The following is a 21132-nucleotide window of genomic DNA, read 5'->3' on the forward strand; positions in this document are numbered from 1 at the left end:
TAAGGTATAAAACTACGTTGATCTCATTTTACACAAAAGTTTTAATTTTAGGTACTTCTTTAATCAAAGACAGGATTATCTAATTGGATTGTACAGCGTTTAAATTTCGTATGATCTAGACCAACAGTTTCAGATTAATATTAATACTAAATTTTAAAATATTGAGCAATTGGATGAAATATGTCGCAACCATACATTTTTGGCCGGATATTATAATAGTATTATGTATAAATTATTTAAATTAATTTACAACATTACTGAAAACACATTGTACTTCAATTCGGGTAAGTACTGTTATAAAGACATAAATTATAATTGATATTAATCTAATCTTTATACTAAGTAATTATCTGTTGGAATTCAATGCAACTGTTGTTTTATTAAAATATAATTATAATAATATGTAAGCCAAGGTAACAGATAAGGGTTTTTGTTATTTATTTCAAATCTCGTCATACTGGGAAGTGAGACAGTTACCGTATTTATGTATTTACTTCCGCCCTTAAGCCGATTATATTGATAAAAGTGTGGAGGGCTTAATCTTTAAATATTATTAATCTTCTTTAAGAGCCGTGATAGCCGGTCGCAGGTTCGAACCCGAGGCAACACACCAATGACTTTTCGAAGTTATGTGCGTATAAGATATAATTATCACATGCTCCAACGGTGAAGGACAATATCGTGAGGAAACCTTGCATGCCTAAAATTTGTTTAATACATTAATTCAAGGCATGCAAAGTCCCCAACCCGCACTTGGCCAGCGTGGTGGACTCAAGGCCTAACCCCTCCCTCATTACGGGAGGAGACCCTTGCCCAGCAGTGGGACATTAATGGGTTAAATTTATTTATTTATTTATTTAATCTTCTTTAAAAGACAACTAAACGTCGTCTCCCGGTTGGACCCCGTCAACTGGGAGACGGGGGCAAGGTAGACCTCTTAAAAGATGGAGAGACGAGCTTAACTCCTACAACCCGAAATGGATTGTAGGAGTTGATTTGCAGTAGAAAGCTATGGGGAAGGCCTTTGCCCAGCAGTGGGACGATATAGGCTCATGATAATAATAATTATAAAAGACTACTTCCGCATTAACAATTGTTCGTGTGTCGCGGGGACTTTTACCAACATACAAACAACGGACACAAACTACAACCAGACCCAAAACAATTTGTGGATCGCACAAATAATTGTCCCGTGTGGGAATCGAGCCCACGACCTCCCGACGCGATGGTAGCGGCTTGGCGGCCTAAACCACTGCGTCACGGAGGCAGTCAAAATGTAAAAGTACCTTAAATGATGGGACATGGCTTTAGATGCTATCGTAATTAAACCAGAGGGATAATATGTATCGTTATCATCTTACAGAGGAATTAACAGATAACTTATACATAACATTTAGGGAATTAGTAGATAATGTGTACATAACACTGACAATAACAAAACAAAACAAAGGAATATTCTTTTGACGTTCATCGAAAAAGTAATTAATAAATGCATACAATTATTGTAGAGAACTATTTGTTCCTAGAAAAAAGAATAGGTATTTTAGTATACCTGGCGAGCGAGTGCAACCTGCGCCGAAACGTTAGGCATACATTAAACATGCAACGCGTGAGTTTAAAAGTTATGAGGTATTTTAGTATTAGAAAGGAGGCTTTAAATAGTTATGATTACGATGATGATGATAATGAAGAAATTAATAGCATTCATTGCCCTTAAAGCAATCACTACAGTAATTCAGGAAACGTTTTCTTAGAAAGTACTTTAGTATTTAGGTCAGAAGAAGAAAAAGAGGAAAGAGAAGTATTTAGTTAGTTACGCACAAGTTAATTCTGTCTGCAAATTGTCGATTACATAGCATACAACTTGATTTACTCGGGCGCAGCTAGCCAAAATAAAATACGGGTGTTTCATTAATTGTAATAACAACTTTCTTACCCGATGCATTCAAAGCTTAACCGCCTGTATAATGGTTGTAATTTGAAAAAAAGTAGCCTTTGTCAAATTCCAAATCTTCTGCTAGCTTCATGCTAGGTTTCATCAAAATCGATTAAGCAGATTAGCTATGAAAGAGTATCAGACAGACAGTCTGTTGCATTTATATGTTTACATTGATATAGATTACATTGTCAACTATCAAGCGTACGTGTGTTGAGAGTTAAGGAAAACGGATAGAAAATACTGTTACTTATCAAAACAAGCCGGAGACAATGATTCAACAGTTTTTTTCTTACAGAACTAATCAAAGCACCATAAAACAGATTCAATAAAATTATTTATATTATACCAAAATGTGCACGCGACTTGACCGTGGAAGGCTGATATTATCAGCTGTTAATATAAAACTAGATAATTGAATAATTATGTTATTTGATGGTTCATTGCCGAAGGGTGCACAAGTAGCCACAATTCACAAATCACGATGAGTGATCCAGAGCGAAGTGAGGTGAAAGGTGCCGAAGCTCTTGGTAATGAGAAGGTGGACCTGGATTACGTGCTGGTGAATGAAATAGGACAGTTCGGCAAGTTCCAGTTGAAGACGCTGGTGTTGGCGGTTATTATTGCCATATTTATGTCATGGGGCGCCACCGAGTATGTGTTCACGACTTCTAGGATCAGTACCAGGTAAATTAAAGCTATTTTTGAAACTAATTTATTAGTACTATTATATGTGATGTATCGTGTTTTAACCTAGATAACTGGCTTTCGAAGGACCGATGGGCGGTCACTCCATGTAAAATACTGGTGTCCATCTGCATCCGGTGAGCGATCCAACATAGTTGGAAGAAAGGCTAGGCATATGAAGAATATAGTGTGATGCAAAGCTGTATAGAAATAGAGCGGTAAAAAAATATGAAATACTTCAGATTTGTATGCCACTTTTTTTGAAAATCTAAATTACAACAGGCAAGGTGTACCTCAAGGATGTGTTTTAGGTCCACTCGTTTTAAAATTTGTTAGACTCTAAGGTATCGCTTTTAAAAATGCTAATGCTACATATATTTGATATTGTTATTTTCTAATAGGTGTTTGATTCCGGAGTGTGACGGAGCCCAGCCGGAGTGGTCGCCATACTGGCTGACAAATGCAGTTCCTCTCACAAATGCAGGTGGGATAGACAACTGCCAGCGGTTCGCTAACTTCTCAGGTGTATCACGACTGGTGGAGAGCGACACTTGTCCAAGCTCACTCTTCAACAGAAGCAGCCGCCAGCCTTGTGAAGAGTTTATTTATGAGAATACGCATTCAGTCGCATACGATGTAAGTTGAATTATATATTATACCTATTCCAGTTTATTTTTTTGTTAACATGAACTTTCGCGTATTTGGTATTTCTTTCCACGCTTTCTATACAAAACTGGAAAATTTCAAACTATCGCAGGAATTAGGACATGAAATAATTATTTATGTTTGATGAACTTATTCATAATTTACTTTAGTTTACAAAATTGATTGAAAGAATTTTGATGAAGGCTTTATGTCTTTAGTGCCTCTCTAGTTTATATCTTTAACCCCCGGTTTCTGTTAGTACATTTAACGGTAGTTTATATATTCTACTTAACTAATAGATATTTTGATAAAATATATAATATCTTATATTAATTTTATAAATATTATCAACATCTACTTTAATTCCAGCTGGGCCTAGCCTGCGACGAATGGCGTCGTTCCCTAATTGGTACCATCCGTACTTTCGGTACACTAACGGCACTTCCCATCATTGGCTTCATATCGGACCGATGGGGTCGCCGCGTGGCCCTCACCATCAGCGCCTTCAACACGGCGTGGCTCGGCATCGTGCGGTACTGGGCCAACACCTACATCGGCTTCATGATGTCCGAGTTCATTGAGGCTACTTTCGGATCTGGGGGATTCTCTAGTGCTTATATCTTGCGTAAGTATAAGCCTCTTGTCTAAGGTTGTAATATCAGAAGGCTAATTGTCATAATTCACTGAATTTTTGTCTTGCCCTTATTCCATGTTGAGTAGGATCGGTACAATCTTCTCGTTCTCAAAAATATATATTATATGTTTTTACAACCGGCCGCCTGTCTATCGTCGGCCCTCTTTGGGAATTCTACGTTTATCAGGAAATATAAAGGCGAAATCGGGCTAGAATTATTTTTCTTCATAAATAGTTAATTTCATAATAACATGTAATTTCGGTCCAGTGTCGATGCTGTTCTAACCTTAAAATAAAAAAAAAATAAAAAAACTCAAATCACATACCGTAGAAAATGGCATTATGATCAAAATTGAAAAAAAAATCCCCCTTTAGTATTCTTCTTAACACAGTTCAAGTATTATATTCGTTGTCATAACATCAATGATGATCATGATTATATTTTTTTAATTTTCGACGCCGGAAGACCTGGTCATACCGCTATACCGTGGTCATGAATCATCGAGCTTACAATCATCAATCTGTATAAATGCATAATCGCATTAAGTTGCGGGTTTTCTCCTAGAAGTTGTTTTTGCATCATAAACAGTATTATCGCCACGTGCAGTTCGCGCAAATTAATCATGAAAACGAAGCTTTACAATCTTTCAATAACAATCAAGAACTTTATTGCATTTTATATCAGAGACGTCACATGTATATGATCTTCAAATCTTTGATATGTATGTCAGATAAGTATCTGGAACTGTTTACAAATAATGAAAAGAATTATAAATTTAATAAAACAAAAAAAAACCATTTATTTCCCACTGCTGGGCAAGCGTCCCTCCCGCAATGAGGGAGGGGTTACGTCTTGATTCCACCACCCTGGCCAATTGCGCCATATACTTGCGCATACCTTCAAGAACTGTTCTAAAGAGCTTTCAGTTTTCCTTGACTATTGGAACAAGTGATATTTATTCTAAAACACACAACTTTGGAAACAAATTGGTGTGTTGCCCGGTTTGCGTGGGAGGTACTAACTTATATCACTCGGCTATCACTGCTCAAAGAATTACCGAGAATTATTTTTCTGTTATCAGTTATGGAGTTAATGGGACCGAAGTTCCGAGTAGCAGCCGGCGCAGCCATGAACACCAGTTTCTCTGTAGGACAGGTTCTCATGGGACTGATCGCATGGGGAGTCCCGAACTGGAGGAAACTCACCCTAGCACTCTACGTTCCACAGCTGATAACAGTAGTGTACTACTGGCTTATATCCGAATCAGTCCGTTGGTACATGAGCAAAGGACGTTTTGATGAATCAGAGGCTTTGCTGAGAAAAGTAGCTAAAACTAATGGAACGTCGGTATCTGATAAATCCTTAGCAGCATTACGCCGTAATGCTGAAGAAGAAGAGAAGAACAGAGCACTAGAAGCCCAGCGTAAAGGTGAAGAACCATGGTTGATAGTACAAGTGTTCAGACATAAGAGAATCCTGCTTCGATGTGCCATATCTCCTATTTGGTGGATCACAACCACGTTTATCTACTACGGCCTGTCCATCAATGTAGTGAACATGTCTGGCAATAGGTACTTGAACTTTATTGCCGTGTCTGCTGCTGAGATCCCTGGGTACTGGACGGCAGTGTTCCTAATCGGCAGGATCGGAAGAAGGCCGGTACTGATTGGAGCGTTCTGGGTGTGTGCTGCTTGTCAAATTGCATACATATTTTTGCCTCAAGGTAAGTTTGATAATTCTGTATCTTTAAATGTATTTTGTTAGTCTTGTTTTCTGGGAGCCGGTCAAGAGTTGTAAGGTATAAAATTACATTAATCATAATTGTGGGGAGTGCGTTCTACGTAAAAATATTAAAGGGACATTATTCGGAGCTACTTTTCCTACGCTGTGGCGCACAGTATGAGATCTTTTTGGTAACAATCTGCAGGTATTCTGTAGCACAATACTCTACAATTGGAACCATCGAGTATCGAGAATTTGGCATTAAAATGTACTGCCAAAATCGTTTCTACAATACCCACTAGGGGTATTGTAGAATAGAAACGATTTTGGCAGTAAGCGCGGTACAGGACGTTTGGCAAATTTCACCGATAGTGGTACAAAATTGCGCTACTGATCATGTTGTTTCTCTTCTAGATGTCTACGCAATATCGCTGACTGTGTACCTGATAGCGAAGTACACGATCGCGATGGTGATGACGTCAGTGTACGTGTACACGGCCGAGCTGTACCCCACCAAGTACAGGCACAGTCTGTTCGCCTACTCCTCCATGATGGGCAGGATCGGATCTATGATTGCTCCTCTTACACCGGCTATTGTAAGTATCGATGATAATTATGGATATGCATTAGCCTTTAAAGAATCTCCTCTTCTTCTTTACAAAATAGCGAATATTTTTCGGAGAGCACAAACAAACAGATAAAAATGTCCAATTTTCTCATGAGTTTGTACTGAAGCTTTTTTATATCGCTGCCTTAAGGATATAAAGAAGCTATTTATCAACGTTAGAAGTTTGCTAGATGTTTCCAGCTCTCGTTAATCTACAATTATCTACAAAATTTTGGCGTTATTTACTGTCTGGCGTCTGTACGGCAAATAGGTTACACTATTGCACTAGTCATTCGATGGCAACCATACACCATAATACACTTCTTAACTATCTTGATTAAATGAAACAGTAAGATTAATTAAATTAATTTGTTTCAGGGTGAACAATGGTTTGAAGAGCTCCCGTACGTGTTGTTCGCTACCTTCGCGCTGCTATCTGGAGCACTCATCTTCTTGACACCGGAGACTCTCGGCAACACCCTCCCTGACACCTTTGAGCAGGCCTCACAGATCGGCCTTAAGAAGGAAAATACTGAGAAAACAGACAAATTATAGAAATCATGCAATTATTGAACGACGGTAAATAAATGTAAGGTGTAGAATATTTAGGTGATAAAATATTATCAGTAGCTATTGCATATCTTATCGTAGATCGAAATTGTTCTAAAATTATTTCTAAACAATTTTTTTTGAGATGTAATCTAAATGGAGATTTCTGGCTAAGATTGTATGCCTGCAATAGTCGCCATTTCTTTTACGTTTGAACATGATCGATGTAATGTAAAATATAATAATAATACGTAAGTATGTACTACGTAAGAAGAAAAACTCTATAATTAATTTAGTAAATAGTAATCATGACAGTCGGCAATTCCATGTCGATAAACTTAGTCAATCTCGACATAGTTTTAAGTATATAATATAAGATTTTTACTTTTTTTTTGTATTCATAATTAATATTTATTGAAAAATAAATACATGGATCGGAAAATTATGTTTTTATTTATTCTCATATTACGTTCAAAGAGGAAAATCTATTTTCTAAGATCAAAGTACTGAAACAATATAGTTGAGGTTTGGCAAAATATATTAAAGAGGAAAGTCACCTGAAAAAAATACAATTACCAAAATGTAGATACAAGCTAGAAATAACGTAACAATAATAATTTTTTACAAATATTTTTATCAGTTTCAGACCTCAATCAGCAAAATAAATCATTTCACATTGCTAAAGAGATTATCAGCTTTCTTTATACTAAAATGACTCGCAAACATAATTGAATGTTATTATCTTTTAAGTGTATTACTTCTATCAATTACAGGCAGATATGATTGATTAATCATTATTAATTAATTATACAAAGAATCTCTCAAAGCCCTTTTTATTGATTAGTTATAATTACTTCTCGATAGACTTTCTATCACGATTCATAGTACCACCTGTTGTATTGTATCGATTAGCTCTAATAATCGGTTTAGTGAAATTTTGTCACTTGCTAAAGACAGGCTTAAAAACGACACTATCTGCAGTTATTGCATATTGTTATGACATTATTGTATACATAAAAATGTGCACCGCTTGAGAAAATCTAAATACATACATACTTTACTACAGGGTGAAGGTCTCCTCTCGGTATCAGTTATTTCAGACGTACTATCGAACCAACTGAATTATGACCCATTTTGCCGATAATTCGCTTGACACCGTCAAAACAGTAAGAATTTCATCTCTATTGTCAAAGTTGCACTTAGGACATTTTAAACATGCATACGACTGTGTTATGATGTATTACGACGACAGACAACTTTGACCTTTGTTATTACAGTACGTAGATACGTTTTCGATAAATCACTCTTAATTTGAATCTAGAATGTAAATAGTCTACACAACTCGGTGACAACCACAACCACACCGTAAGACAACACGTGTTCGGGTGCATTTTGCTTATTGAAATGAAATAAAATTCATACGTACCACATTTTGCCGCTGTTATGTTTTACGTGTTTCATTCCACCAAATCGCGACCGCATCGCAATCACATTTTCCCGCTGCGTCATGGTGTGTTGGTGTACTTGTTGGGGATAGGCAAGTGCCGGTTTGGAATGTTATATCCGTTTTTTTAAGGTTGCATCGCGATATTTTCGTTCACACTGATAATTATTTCTAATACAGACGTAACTTCAGAATCATCAATCAGGATATCATATATAGTTAATTTATTAAAATCTTTCGCTACTTATTGAGGAGAAACTTGAGACGTGGTTTATGCAGATTAGCGAAAGTCTTGTAAGAATGTTATTCAAATGTTTATTTCCGACATAGTAAGGTTACGTTGATAACATATCGTTCATTTTAGACGTGAAAATCACTCAGAATTTACTTGATAGCACGTGGAGTTTCGCGGTGACAGCCTTCAGCACTCCGATACTCTACCATTATCGACTATCGACAGCCAGCTAGCTCTCTTCTAGCCGGTGTCGTAAGAATTAATTTTAAAGTACATTTTAAATGTCTTATTATCATTTCAAATGTCTCATCATTTTAAATGGCTAAGTTAAGCCGCGCGGTTCGATCCCTGAGGCTAAGCCACGCTTGCCGATTTTTTTCCGTGAATGGGTGACCATCTTATAATAATATGTGCCGAGTTTCTCCGTGTTTAGGAAAGCATGTTAAATTATGGGTCCCGGCTGTCATTTTCAAAGATCTTCTACAGTCCTTAAAAGTAGTCAGAAACTTGAAAGTCTGATAACCAGTCTTACCGAAGGGTAGCGTGTTATAAACGGTTTGGCTCTAAAAACTATCATAATAAGCTGGTTCTTTAATAACACGGACTAAGTAAGAATCTTTAAGTTCTACTTAAAATTTTGTGCTGCTATTTAAAAATCTGATAATATTTTTAAGCATTAAAAAAACGATGTAGTACGCAATTTAATCAAAACATAAAGATTTTGCCAAATTTTCTTTATAATTAATTGATCAAGAATTTAGTCTATTAGTAAATAAAATGCGCCTCTAAGATATGATTATGCGTTTTTGGGAAACGTGGTTCAGACAGGTGTGATGTAAAGATAAAAGATTTAATAGTTATTTTGACATCAAGGTAAGGCTCCATCAAAGATAACATTATTTTTACTTATACCTATCAGATTCGACGCTAGATTCTTTATCAGTCATCTCAAGTCTTTCAATATATTGCACCGAGAATTTCAATTGAACAGTATAGTATCCAGTGGTTGATAGAATAGGTACAAAAATGAGTAAAATTGAAGAATTGAAAGTGAAGGGAGATGTGGAAGCGGATCCACATAAAGTAGACCTAGATACGATTCTGGAGAATGAAATAGGTAACTTCGGCAAGTTTCAGCTGAGGACTATGATAGTGACTGTAATAGCAAGCGCGATGCTCTCGTGGGGCGCCACCGAGTATGTGTTCACTACAGCAAGGATCAGCACCAGGTAAATAAAGAAATCCTTTTTCTTTTTTGTTAATTATGTTTATTTTTTGATTCCTTGCTAGACGTACTACGGTTTCCATATGAAGTAAATAAATATAAAAAATAGAAATAAAATAAAAATCATTTACTACAAATTGTACTATGAGAAACCCAGTAGGGAATAGCCTTTTCGTAATGAGGGAGGGGTTGGATATTGAGTCCACCACGCTGGCCAAGTATGGTTTGGGATTTTTTTTATTAGCCTTTAATTTTTCCCCCTGTTCGACAAAGGCCTTTAATAAAAAAAAATCAGGTCTATGAATGGACAAAATTAGGAGGGTTTGGGTTTAGGAAAGGGTTTTGTAGCAATTTTATAATTGGACCTCCATTTTCTTGTTTGTCTGTGCGTTTAAAGCAGCATACACGTCTCAACACACGCGTTGTATTCATCTCATTTTACTGATCTTCTGTTATCGGCACGAGGAGCTCGTGGCTTAGTTAACAACAGCCGCGCGGATCGATCTCTGTGGTTAAGATCCGCTTGCTGAGGTTGTTCTGTAGATGGGTGAAAGATCTTTTAGTCGTTAACAGTAGTCAGAAGCTTGAAAGTCTGACAATCAGTCTTACCAAAGGGTAGGTATCGTGTCATAAACCAGGTTAATGGGTTGTGGACGCCCGATAGGCAGTCACTCCTTGTAAAACACTGGTATTCAACTACATGCGGTGAGACTGGAAGCGGACTCCAACATAGTTGGAAGAAAGGCAGATAATGTATCAATTGCCAAATCTTTTTTAATTGTTTGTCTGATGAGTATTTAAAGCAACATACACGTGTCAATACACGCGTTGTATTCATCTCATTTTACTGATCCTCTGTTATCGGCATGTTTGTATCGATGTTGATGATAACAGATACTTTATCGTCTACATCGTTGTCTGTTACGTCACATACATCACTACTACTTAGACGTAATATTAGGTCGGGGCAAAAGTCTTTTCGCATTATAGTATGTATGAACTTGTAATAAAATCTTTTCTCTATAAAAAAAAGCTCGATATTTGGATACCTCACGAGCTCATTGAAAGAAACCGAATGAACCATGTACTCATTTGTAATTCTTGAAGCCAAAGAGATTTTATCAAAGTTCATACATACTATAATGCGAAAAGACTTTTTCCCCGATGTAATATATTTGTGTACCAGTTCGTTCCGTACTATGCGTACACAGGTATGCTTATCTTTGGTAAGACGATTGATCAAGCTGTTGATGAGACACAATCTACAACTTGATCTGATATTTTTAGAGATCAGATATATAATACGGTTACATATTGAATACGGAAATTAGTTTTCTGGTAGGCATACGCAGTAATCTGAAATATTGGCCGGTTTTTTAGTATCTTTTGTTTAAGAGTATTGTTATTAGAACAGGATTACATCGGATTGACAGATGTAGCGCATGGATACAACTTGAAACCAACCTAACTTATAGGTTGAATGTAACTAATTTTATATTTCAAGTGCAGTGGTTAACGTGGTCACTTTGCTGCAATAACTGTAGCGCCGCGTGGGGTTAGGACAAAATATTTATATGATGAGCACGAATATCTGTTCTGAGTCTGATTGTTATTGTATATACCTCTATATAAGTACGTATTAAGAAGTATGTTTATAAGTTATATGGTTACCATAATACAAGCTTTGCTTAGTTTGGAATCGAATGACCATGAGTGAGTTGTCCGATAATATAAGTCTAATGGTGAATTCCAGATGTTTGATCCCGGAGTGCGATGGCGATCAACCGGAGTGGTCGCCATACTGGCTGTCAAACGCGGTGCCAGTCAGCAGTACAGGCTCTGTGGACAATTGTCAACGATTCGGCAACGTCTCGGCGTTATCACGACTCGTGGAGAGCGACACATGTCCCAGCACGCTCTTTGATACGGACACGAGACTGCCTTGTGATGAATATGTTTATGAAAATACCCATTCGGTTGCCTATGACGTGAGTTTATTGAAATTATATTTACGTTTATAACTGTATACTATCTCGTTGATGAACCATTTTTATCCTAAACTCCTCGAATGCTCCCTATATCTGACCGCTTCATGCTAGTTGTCTAAATAGGTGTTTTTCACGTGTGATTTTGCTTGGTTCCCTCGACGTAGTCGCTGGCATTCTTCGTGTGACGAAACTTGCAAGATTTAAACGTTTTTACATAATGGATAATACCAATCAAATCAGCTACTTTTTATCAAAAGTCAATAACACATTTTAGTATAGAAACACGGTGTACTGATGTCACAGTTTCGTATATATCAAATGAGTGCCTAATGAAAATCTTCAGTTTGTAATTATTGCAATTTCAAAATTTTTTTACAAAAAATTACACAGCCTGAGCAATTAAAATGAACCTTTTAGGTGTACGATTTTTTTATTAACCCAATCAATTACATAATAACCATTTTATGTTTCAGCTTGGAATGGCTTGTGACGAATGGCGTAGATCGCTGATAGGTACCATACGACTGATAGGCAGCATGATCGCGGCTCCCCTGGCTGGCTTTGCGTCAGACCGCTGGGGTCGCCGCGTGGCACTCAGTCTTTGTGCCTTCAACACTGGCTGGCTCGGCATCCTCAGATACTGGTCCAATACCTACTTTGGTTTCGTATTTTCTGAGTTCATTGAAGCGGTCGCCGGCGCCGGAGGTTTCGCCAGTCTATATATTTTGTGTGAGTATAGTTCACTATGTTTCAAAATATCGAGTTAGGGGTTACCCGCATTTGGCCTTGACTGCATTACACTGGCCAAATGCGGGTTGGGGACTTTGCACGTCCTTATAAATCTATTTTATAAATTTACACCTGCAAGATTTCATCATGTTTTAGCAAGTGCTATCATCACTATTATCTTATGCTTGAATAATTAAGTTGTGTTCAAAAACAGTTACAGAGTTCGTGGGTTCAAGATACCGAGTAGCAGCTGTTGCGACCGTTACCTCTAGCTTCTCCGTCGGTCAAGTGCTGATGGGACTGATCGCTTGGGCTGTTCCGAACTGGAGACACCTTACCTTGGTGCTATACTTTCCTCAGCTCTTCACCCTGTCGTACTTTTGGTTTGCGCCAGAATCAGTTCGCTGGTACATGAGCAAAGGACGTTTCGAAGAATCGGAAGCGTTACTTAAGAAAGTGGCTAAAGTCAACGGCAGGACATTGTCTGATAAGTCATTAGAGGTCTTGCGACGATCTGCTGAAGAAGAAGCGAAGAACAGGGCGATAGAAGCTGAACGCAAGAGCGCAGAGCCGTGGCTGATTGTGCAAGTGTTCCGTCATAAGCAAATCCTGCTTCGTTGTATGGTGACCCCTGTGTGGTGGATCACATCGACATTCATCTACTACAGTCTGTCAGTGAATTCTGTCAATTTAACTGGTAATAGGTACTTGAACTTCGTTGCCGTCTCGTTGGTGGAGATCCCTGGTGGCTGGACGGCGGTGTACCTGCTAGGGAAGATCGGACGCAAGCCTGTTCTGATCGGGTGTTATTGGGTGTGTGCGGCTTGTCAGATTACATACATATTCACATCAAAGGGTAAATGCTATTATCTATCTTTATTTATTTTTAAGAGAGGATTAGTGATTTTTGTTTTTTGGGAGTATAAATCTTTGTAGAATATTTGCAGCTAGTTTATATTACATGCAAAGCAAAAGCTGCTTTATCCACTTACCAACCATAAAGCTAGCGATAGCATCCAAACATTATAATTTAAATCTATGCGACTAAAGATCATCTCCTGTTGCTTGTTTTCTCCTGTTACTCAAAACATTGTCATGCTTCACAAAATTGAGACGTCCCCATTAAGTTATAAAAATACTTGTAAGATCTTTATTGAAAGCGTTTCATGCCAATGAGTCACACAATTTGATCAACTTTCTTTTAATTTCAGATATGATCACAGTATCGCTGATAGTATACCTGATCAGCAAGTACACGATCGCGCTGGCGATGACGTCACTGTACGTGTACACGGCCGAGCTGTACCCCACCAAGCGACGACACAGTCTGTTCGCCTTCTCCTCCATGCTGGGCAAGATCGGCTCCATGACTGCACCACTCACACCGGCTATAGTAATTTTATTGTTTTTTCATTTTAAAAGACAACTTCCGCACTAAGAATTGCTCTTGTGTCGCGGGGAATTTTACAAATATAGAAAAAACGGACACAAAGTACAACCAGACCCGGAACAATAATTTGTGGATTGTTCAGTGATCCGAATTGTGAAAAACTCTTATCTTACAAAACTAAATCATAACTATAACAGTCTTCTTTGCCAAAAAGAGTGGGCAGTTTTTATCTTTTAAATATATATCTCACGTAATATAAAAGCCAAATGTTATAAAATAACAAGATGCATGGAAGTGATTGAAGCAATCAAAGTTTGTAAGGATCATACCAAGTTTTTGAGTCTCTGTCTACACCTATGCGTGAATTTATGTATTTATGTAAATGCTACGTACTTTAATTAACATTTTCATGTTGTAGGGTCATCAATGGTTCGAAGAGCTTCCATTCCTCATGTTTGCCAGTTTCGCATTATTGTCCGGTGCCCTCGTGTTCCTGACGCCGGAGACGCAAGGAACTAAACTGCCAGAAACTTTCGAAGATGCAGAGAATATCGGACGCAAGAATAAGAAGACAGCTAAAATATGATCCAGTCGCTTTAGAAATATTAGAATTAATTAAGTTAATACCGAATTTAAGGAGTTTTTGTGGTGGTTTCATTACGCCTGCAAAATTTGTTGGTTTAGGTCGATGGGTGCCAGTTACTACAGCAAGAAATATTTAATCGATCGATCATAAGATACACGTAAATAAATAACTAACTACACATAATATATGGCGCAGTGGTTAACGTGGTCATCCCGCCACAATAACCGTAGCGCCGTGTGTTCGAATCCCACCCGGGACAAATATTTAAGCAAGAGTATTTGTTCTGAACCTGGTCGTAAATTTATAGTATAAGTGTGTATTTAGAAGTATATAAGAATATTTATCAGTTATCTGGTTACCATAGTACAAGCTCTGCTTAGTTTCAGTTAGTACTTGAATCAGATGACCGTGTGTGAGGTGTTCCAAAAATGTTAATATTTTTTTAAAATTTATATGTGATTAAAATACTCTGTTTACACTTGACCAGAGAAGATGATAAATAACCATTAGTATCAATCAAATGTTGTTTCGTATGTATAGGGATATGAATGAAGACTGTATATTTTGTTGCAACTTTTGTATATAAAAAAAATAAAATAAAAAAATAACCTACTAATCACAATGTATTATTCCATATACTTACTCAACCACACTTGTGTGTACATTTCCTTTTGGTGGTACGTATTTTTTGCATCTAATATCATCTAACTACAGGTTTGGAAACCTTCCATCAGACTAGTCTCATCTACTCGTCCCATCGTCTCTTATACTAGTTGTTATCCACATAATATTATATCGAAGTTATCAAAGCAGGCCAATAAGAGATGGTTTTTATAATATTTCTTGTCCGTTTTCTGTTGAAACGGATGTTGCTACTTGAATTTACGACGTAAATTCGTTATTATGCCAACAGCTTACACAAAGCTATCGGTACTTAACCCGCAGAATATCGGAACGCATGATCATGCATTTTCTGTTGTTTGATGATTGTAAAACTAGATTTTAGTTTTATGTCTATAGGCCGATTATAGACGCTTCAATTGTTCTATTTTTAGTTATAGAAAAAGAGAGAGTTATGAATACTTTATCGAATTGCTTTTTAATGTAATGATAAACCGTCAAGAATTTATATTTATATGACACTTCTTAAAAACTTTTAAATCCGGCAATTTTTGATTTGATTATTGTAGAATTATACTTCATTTATTTATATATAATTTAAAACTGAATTGTGTGCAAAATACAAAAACAGACTATCATTTAAAAATAGGAATCAATTATCAGTCCGCGGGAGGTAAAAATAAGACGGTTAACATCACAATCAGATAAAACAATCATGCTCTCTTCAAATATCTTAAAATAATGTCATACAGTCTTAGTTTATCACAAATATTAGATAACTGACGCAAACATTAACGATACGAGTATTATTTTCGCATTCAGAAAAGACAAATCGGCCGAAATTATCAAAGAAAGAGCTACAGATACCACACACGAAGAAAAATCAACAAAAATCTATTTAACAATACATTAAAGATCACTATTTAAGTCGTAACATTATCAAAAATAGCAAAAGCCCAAGAAAAGGGTCAAAAAATGGGGGGTCGAGATGATGTCAAAGGAGAAGTAAAAAAGAAACTAGACCTGGACGCGATCCTGGTGGAAGAAATAGGACAGTTCGGCAAGTATCAGGCGCGGATGTTACTGCTGTTTATGAGTGTAGCTATCTTCGCCACTTGGGGAGGTGTGGAGTATGTGTTCACTACTGCCCGGACGAGTACTAGGTAAGTTTTTTTATTCATCACTACATATTATAAAATATTTATCTTTGTCTCATCTGTCTGTCTGTTTGTGGTAAACTGAAAATCTTTTGAACGGATTTTTAAGCAGTTTTTACCAATGAATAGAGTGATTCTAAAGTAAAACGTGTGTATTTTGGTAAAATAAGCCTGGATTGGGCAGGGGTGGGATGCTATTTAATTTATAATTGTGGAGAAAATACTATGAAACACTGTATTAAATGAAAAGATTGTGTATGTGTGCTTTATGTATCATGGAAAATTTGATTTAATTTAAAAAGTGCAAGTCATTGAAAATTTACTTATCTTATTTTGGACTAACTGTTGATTATGAAACTACAAGCTGACGGCTTTGTTATCATCTACTTCAGCTCTATGAGGTTTCAATGAAAATTGGTATGACCAAGACTGCAACTATCTCCTCTTATTTTTTAAGTTCATTGATTTATACGGAGAAACATTAGTAAGGTAATGAATTTTTCAAATTCTTTGAGTCTGTATATTTCTTTTTCAAGAATTTTGCCCTTTTATTTCCTCTTCTCCGCTTTAAATTTGTGTTTGAATAAAACATTCAAAGTTTACTTCCAGGTGTTTGATCCCAGAATGCGACAGTGACCAACCAGAGTGGTCACCAGTTTGGCTCTCCAATGCAGTTCCAGCCACTGGTCCGAGTTCCTTCGACAACTGCCAGCGTTTTGCTAACACTACGGTTGAAGTAGCCAACAAGACTTGCCCGAGTAGTTTGTTTAACCCTGATGTACTGCAATGTTGTGAAGAATATGTGTATGAAAATACCAATACTGTGGTTTATGATGTGAGTTACCAATACGTTAAATTTATATTTAATTATAATACCCCAGTATGACTGGCAATCATGAGGACTCTGATCACATCTGGAATTGGGCGTAGTGCTAATAAGCTTCTGATTTGTTCTGATAGACCTCAAATTCAGCGTGGCGTTTGGCGATGCAACCGATTTTGCCAATATGTGACTTAAAAAGCATTCTGAAAACTAAACCCTGGGTGAAGAAATTAGTAGGCACTAGCATTTTTTGCAGCGGCATAATTGCCGTGATATTATTCACTCTACACCTGTATTTTTTAATACTTTTCAGTACGGGCTAGCGTGCGACGAATGGCGTCGTTCTTCCATCGGGACAGTTCGTACGTTCGGCACGCTACTAGCGCTGCCCATCACGGGCTACATCTCGGACCGCTGGGGGCGGCGCGTGGCGCTCGCCTTCAACGCGTTCAACACCGGCTGGCTCGGCCTCGCCAGATACTGGGCTCATACCTACATCGGCTTTGTTGTGTCAGAGTTTGTTGAAGCTATGTTTGGCGCTGGGGGATTTTCTTGTGCTTATATTTTATGTAAGTAGAATTTGAAAAAAAAAACTATGTCTAATGTTCGAAAACTATGATAGCAAAAGTAATGCCATCAAAAACATTCTGTAAAAACCTCAAGTCTCGCCGTAAAAAGTTGTAAGATCTATATAATACCAAGTCGATTAATCTATTTAGTCTCTACTTAAAAGACCTTCTGTCTTAAGTTATTACGTATGTTATTATCATGCTAATTAAAAAAAAAACCTCTGAAACAAATAGACTGACCTGGCCATCGCATGATTTGATTATTATTAGTATGTATCATACTACACAGCATGGCGAGAAGTTAATGCTCCTGAAATGTTAATGGCGAATTTGTATTTTCTTGCGATGACCAAGTCGATCTATTTGTGTTAGAGGTATTTTTTTTTTAAATTGGCATGATAATAACATACGTAATAACTTAAGACAGAAGGTCTTTTAAGTAGAGACTAAATAGATTAATCGACTTGGTATTATATAGATCTTACAACTTTTTACGGCGAGACTTGAGGTTTTTACAGAATGTTTTTGATGGCATCTCACTTCTTTTTGTAGAGCGAACATAGGTCCAATTTGTATGGAAAGACGTTTTGTTTTTCATAAATCAACATATTTTCTTATGGGAATGTTGTTCAGTTTCATGGGCTAAACACCCTTACCCACCCTATACCCCCTCCCGTTATGCCTCATATAGTAGTTACCTATTTACACCTATTTATTTTATTTTCTACAGAAATAATAATTTAATTCATTAACTGCAAATGTAACCTTGTAATCTTATACATTTATATGAGATTACAAAGTTATTGTTGCAGTTGGTGTATTTAGAAAACTGGATCGAAATTAGAAAATATTAAATTTTTCCCATGATTAAGACACTAAACCCTATTTGTATTCTAAATTTTAAGCTTCTAAGTCTGTTAGAAGTACCTTAGACTTTTGATGATCGGTGAGTCAGTGAGTCAGTGAATCAGTGAGTGACAAAATTCAAAATTTTAACAAGTTGTCATTCTTAAACTACTGGTTCAAATTGACTGAAATTTGAAATATACCGTGTTTATACAATGACTAATTAGTTGCTGAAAATCCAGGCTTCTTGTTTTATCCACAACGAAATTACAGGGGTGTCAAAAGTAGGCCGAATTGCTTCGAGAAAAGGATGTTACGGCCGTGCCGCTTTTTTTTTGCTCGACTTGCGGGGGCACTTCCGTGCCCCCAGATTTAAATATTAGTAATATATTTTTCGATGACTTTTGTGATTTAAGTTTTAGTGTGTAGCCGATTGCCGTCCCTGCTGTTAGAGGTAGGATATGAACCTCGGGTTTTGTGTTAATAAGTTTAGTTGGCTGTTAGATTATTCAAAGAATCTGTCATGACTCTGGTTTCGGTAGCATGGCAATTTATTACAAAACGACAAAAATAAAATACCATAAGCAAAACTTGAATTGAAGTACCCTATCTGCTAATAGAATAAAGTAAAAAAAATACAATTTAATTTTTGTAACTTTTCAGTAATGGAGTTAGTCGGGCCCAAATACCGAGTAGCAGCCGGAGCCTCACTGAACACAATATTCGCATTCGGAGAAGTACTAATGGGAATAATCGCATGGTGTGTACCTAACTGGAGAAATCTCACCCTTGCCTTATACACCCCTCAACTACTCACAGTGTCATACTTCTGGATAGCAACCGAATCAGTCAGATGGTACATGAGTAAGGGAAGATACGCGGAGTCGGAAGCTTTACTAAAGAAGATAGCTAAAGTAAATGGAAAGAAATTATCTGAACAATCTTTGGAACAGTTAAGGACAACAGTAGAAGAGGGAGCTAGGAAGGCAGAGACAAAAGAACAGAAGACCAATAATGAACCGTCACTTGTCATTCTAGTTTTTCAACACAAACGGGTGCTACTCCGATGTATCGTATCTCCTATTTGGTGGATCACCAGTACTTTCACATTCTACGGCTTGTCGGTCAATTCCATAAATATGTCTGGGAATAAATATGTAAACTATATAGCCGTGGCTGCGATGGAGATCCCTGGGTATTGGTTAGCAGTGTACTTGATGGGAAAGATTGGAAGAAAACCGGTGCTGATTATGGCGTTTTGGACTTGCGCTGCTTGTCAAACAGCGTACGTTTTTATGCCACAAGGTAAGAATTCCGTTTCTTTAGCAGCGTTTAGAGTTGTTATATAGATTTTAGATGAATGCATTGTGATCTTATAAAAACTATGCTAGCATTGTGACCTAACTTTTCCATGCACGGATCTATGCGCCATAGTAAAGCAGTAACAAGTTAAATTTTGTTTTCTATACAATCATGTGTACTAAACGAAATCAGTTACTGTAGTATATGAAATGAACTAAACAGACTGGATTACCGATTCATAACATGGTGATAGCTTAATACCCAGTGATCAAACTATATTTTAATTCTTATCGCCGGTCCACTAATTATTATCAAAATATTATTTCTGCTTTGCTAATTTTCAGGCATGCCCGCAGTGTCACTAGCAGTGTACCTCATAGCCAAGTCCAGTATCGCGATGGTGATAGTGTCAGTGTACGTGTACACTATCGAGCTGTACCCGACCAAGTATCGACACAGACTGTTCGCCTTCTCGTCCATGATGGGCAGATTTGGATCCATTCTGGCGCCACTCACGCCTGCCTTTGTAAGTTCCTTCATTTATATAGGTGTTTCTTTTCCTAGAAAGATATACGCGGGTCATATCGGTAAGTAATTTTTGATGATGAATCATCATAAGGCCGATTTTCTATCACCAATAAATATAACTATCCTATCTACAACCTTTAGTTTTCTTTTTTTGCATAATAATTTGTTTCTTGCACGTTCAGCGTTTTTCACAAGAACTATTAGTTCATTTACGACAAGTATTTTTAAAAGTCAAATTGTCGATAATACTGTGAGTAGAAAATTGCCCTTCAGGTGTACTTTGATCCACGGAGATTATGCTATAGATATGTATCGTTGAGATAGATACAATATATGAGATAGGTAAATACATGTTGTCTATTTTGAAAAGTAAATAGTAAGTTTTCAAATTCAAAATAACCTTTATTTCTTAAACTTAGTACAAAGCATTTAAAATAGTCATATATTATAATTCTTTGGTTAAATATTATAATATTTCAGGGCGCACAATGGTTTGAAGAGTTGCCCTTCGTATTATTCGGCAGTATGGCGCTTCTATCAGGGTTACTGATCTTCCTCACGCCGGAGACGCTCGGCACCAAGCTACCTGATACTCTTGAAGAAGCTGAGAAACTTGGCCTCAAAGATAACAAAATTGACAAATAACTACTAGAGATGCGAGAAAAATAAAAAGTATATGACTGGTATTGACAAATAAATTATTTTTTATTTATATTTGTTAAGGTTTATTATTTAATCTGTAAATTGTACAAAACAAAAGCCCCCGCTCATGTACAAAGCTATTTCATAAATTAAGTCGAAACGGAATTAATTTTCTAGAAACAAAGCAGTCTTCTTTTCATCCCTAGTCTTTACCTACATTTATGCTCATCTTTATTAAATACGGTTTAGGAATTAAATTTACTGAT

At 36.9% G+C, this 21132-nt stretch overlaps 3 protein-coding genes across 3 annotated transcripts; all 3 read left to right on the forward strand.

Annotated features, from left to right (window-relative positions):
• Nucleotides 1-2376: 2376 nt before the first annotated feature.
• LOC142976042 (organic cation transporter protein-like) lies at nt 2377-7214 on the forward strand. Its single transcript, XM_076119242.1, has 6 exons — nt 2377-2623; nt 3025-3259; nt 3638-3893; nt 4985-5626; nt 6040-6221; nt 6611-7214. The coding sequence occupies exons 1-6, from the start codon at nt 2421-2423 to the stop codon at nt 6785-6787; spliced, it is 1695 nt and encodes a 564-aa protein (XP_075975357.1). The 5' UTR covers nt 2377-2420; the 3' UTR covers nt 6788-7214.
• A 2207-nt stretch (nt 7215-9421) lies between these two features.
• Nucleotides 9422-14961, forward strand: LOC142976044 (organic cation transporter protein-like). The gene is made up of 6 exons (XM_076119244.1): nt 9422-9689; nt 11439-11673; nt 12147-12402; nt 12617-13258; nt 13614-13795; nt 14211-14961. The coding sequence occupies exons 1-6, from the start codon at nt 9487-9489 to the stop codon at nt 14376-14378; spliced, it is 1686 nt and encodes a 561-aa protein (XP_075975359.1). The 5' UTR covers nt 9422-9486; the 3' UTR covers nt 14379-14961.
• Nucleotides 14962-15841: 880 nt separating this feature from the next.
• Nucleotides 15842-20882, forward strand: LOC142976050 (organic cation transporter protein-like). Its single transcript, XM_076119251.1, has 6 exons — nt 15842-16162; nt 16766-16991; nt 17293-17548; nt 19058-19699; nt 20041-20222; nt 20705-20882. Exons 1-6 carry the CDS (start codon nt 15975-15977, stop codon nt 20867-20869), a joined length of 1659 nt encoding a protein of 552 aa, XP_075975366.1. The 5' UTR covers nt 15842-15974; the 3' UTR covers nt 20870-20882.
• The last annotated feature ends 250 nt before the right edge of the window (nt 20883-21132 follow it).

The sequence above is a fragment of the Anticarsia gemmatalis genome, chromosome 10 (genome assembly GCF_050436995.1).
Source record: "Anticarsia gemmatalis isolate Benzon Research Colony breed Stoneville strain chromosome 10, ilAntGemm2 primary, whole genome shotgun sequence".
Lineage (NCBI taxonomy): Eukaryota > Metazoa > Arthropoda > Insecta > Lepidoptera > Erebidae > Anticarsia > Anticarsia gemmatalis.

Excerpts from the sequence above, each read along its gene's own strand:
- LOC142976044 (XM_076119244.1), top strand. The coding sequence starts at position 9,487 with ATGAGTAAAATTGAAGAATTGAAAGTGAAGGGAGATGTGGAAGCGGAT. Across the intron at positions 12,403-12,616 it reads CGCCAGTCTATATATTTTGT|TTACAGAGTTCGTGGGTTCA; the intron begins GTGAGTATAGTT and ends GTTCAAAAACAG. Across the intron at positions 13,259-13,613 it reads ATACATATTCACATCAAAGG|ATATGATCACAGTATCGCTG; the intron begins GTAAATGCTATT and ends TTTTAATTTCAG.
- LOC142976050 (XM_076119251.1), top strand. The coding sequence starts at position 15,975 with ATGGGGGGTCGAGATGATGTCAAAGGAGAAGTAAAAAAGAAACTAGAC. Across the intron at positions 16,163-16,765 it reads ACTGCCCGGACGAGTACTAG|GTGTTTGATCCCAGAATGCG; the intron begins GTAAGTTTTTTT and ends GTTTACTTCCAG. Across the intron at positions 16,992-17,292 it reads CCAATACTGTGGTTTATGAT|TACGGGCTAGCGTGCGACGA; the intron begins GTGAGTTACCAA and ends AATACTTTTCAG.
- LOC142976042 (XM_076119242.1), top strand. The coding sequence starts at position 2,421 with ATGAGTGATCCAGAGCGAAGTGAGGTGAAAGGTGCCGAAGCTCTTGGT. Across the intron at positions 3,260-3,637 it reads CGCATTCAGTCGCATACGAT|CTGGGCCTAGCCTGCGACGA; the intron begins GTAAGTTGAATT and ends CTTTAATTCCAG. Across the intron at positions 3,894-4,984 it reads CTCTAGTGCTTATATCTTGC|TTATGGAGTTAATGGGACCG; the intron begins GTAAGTATAAGC and ends TTCTGTTATCAG.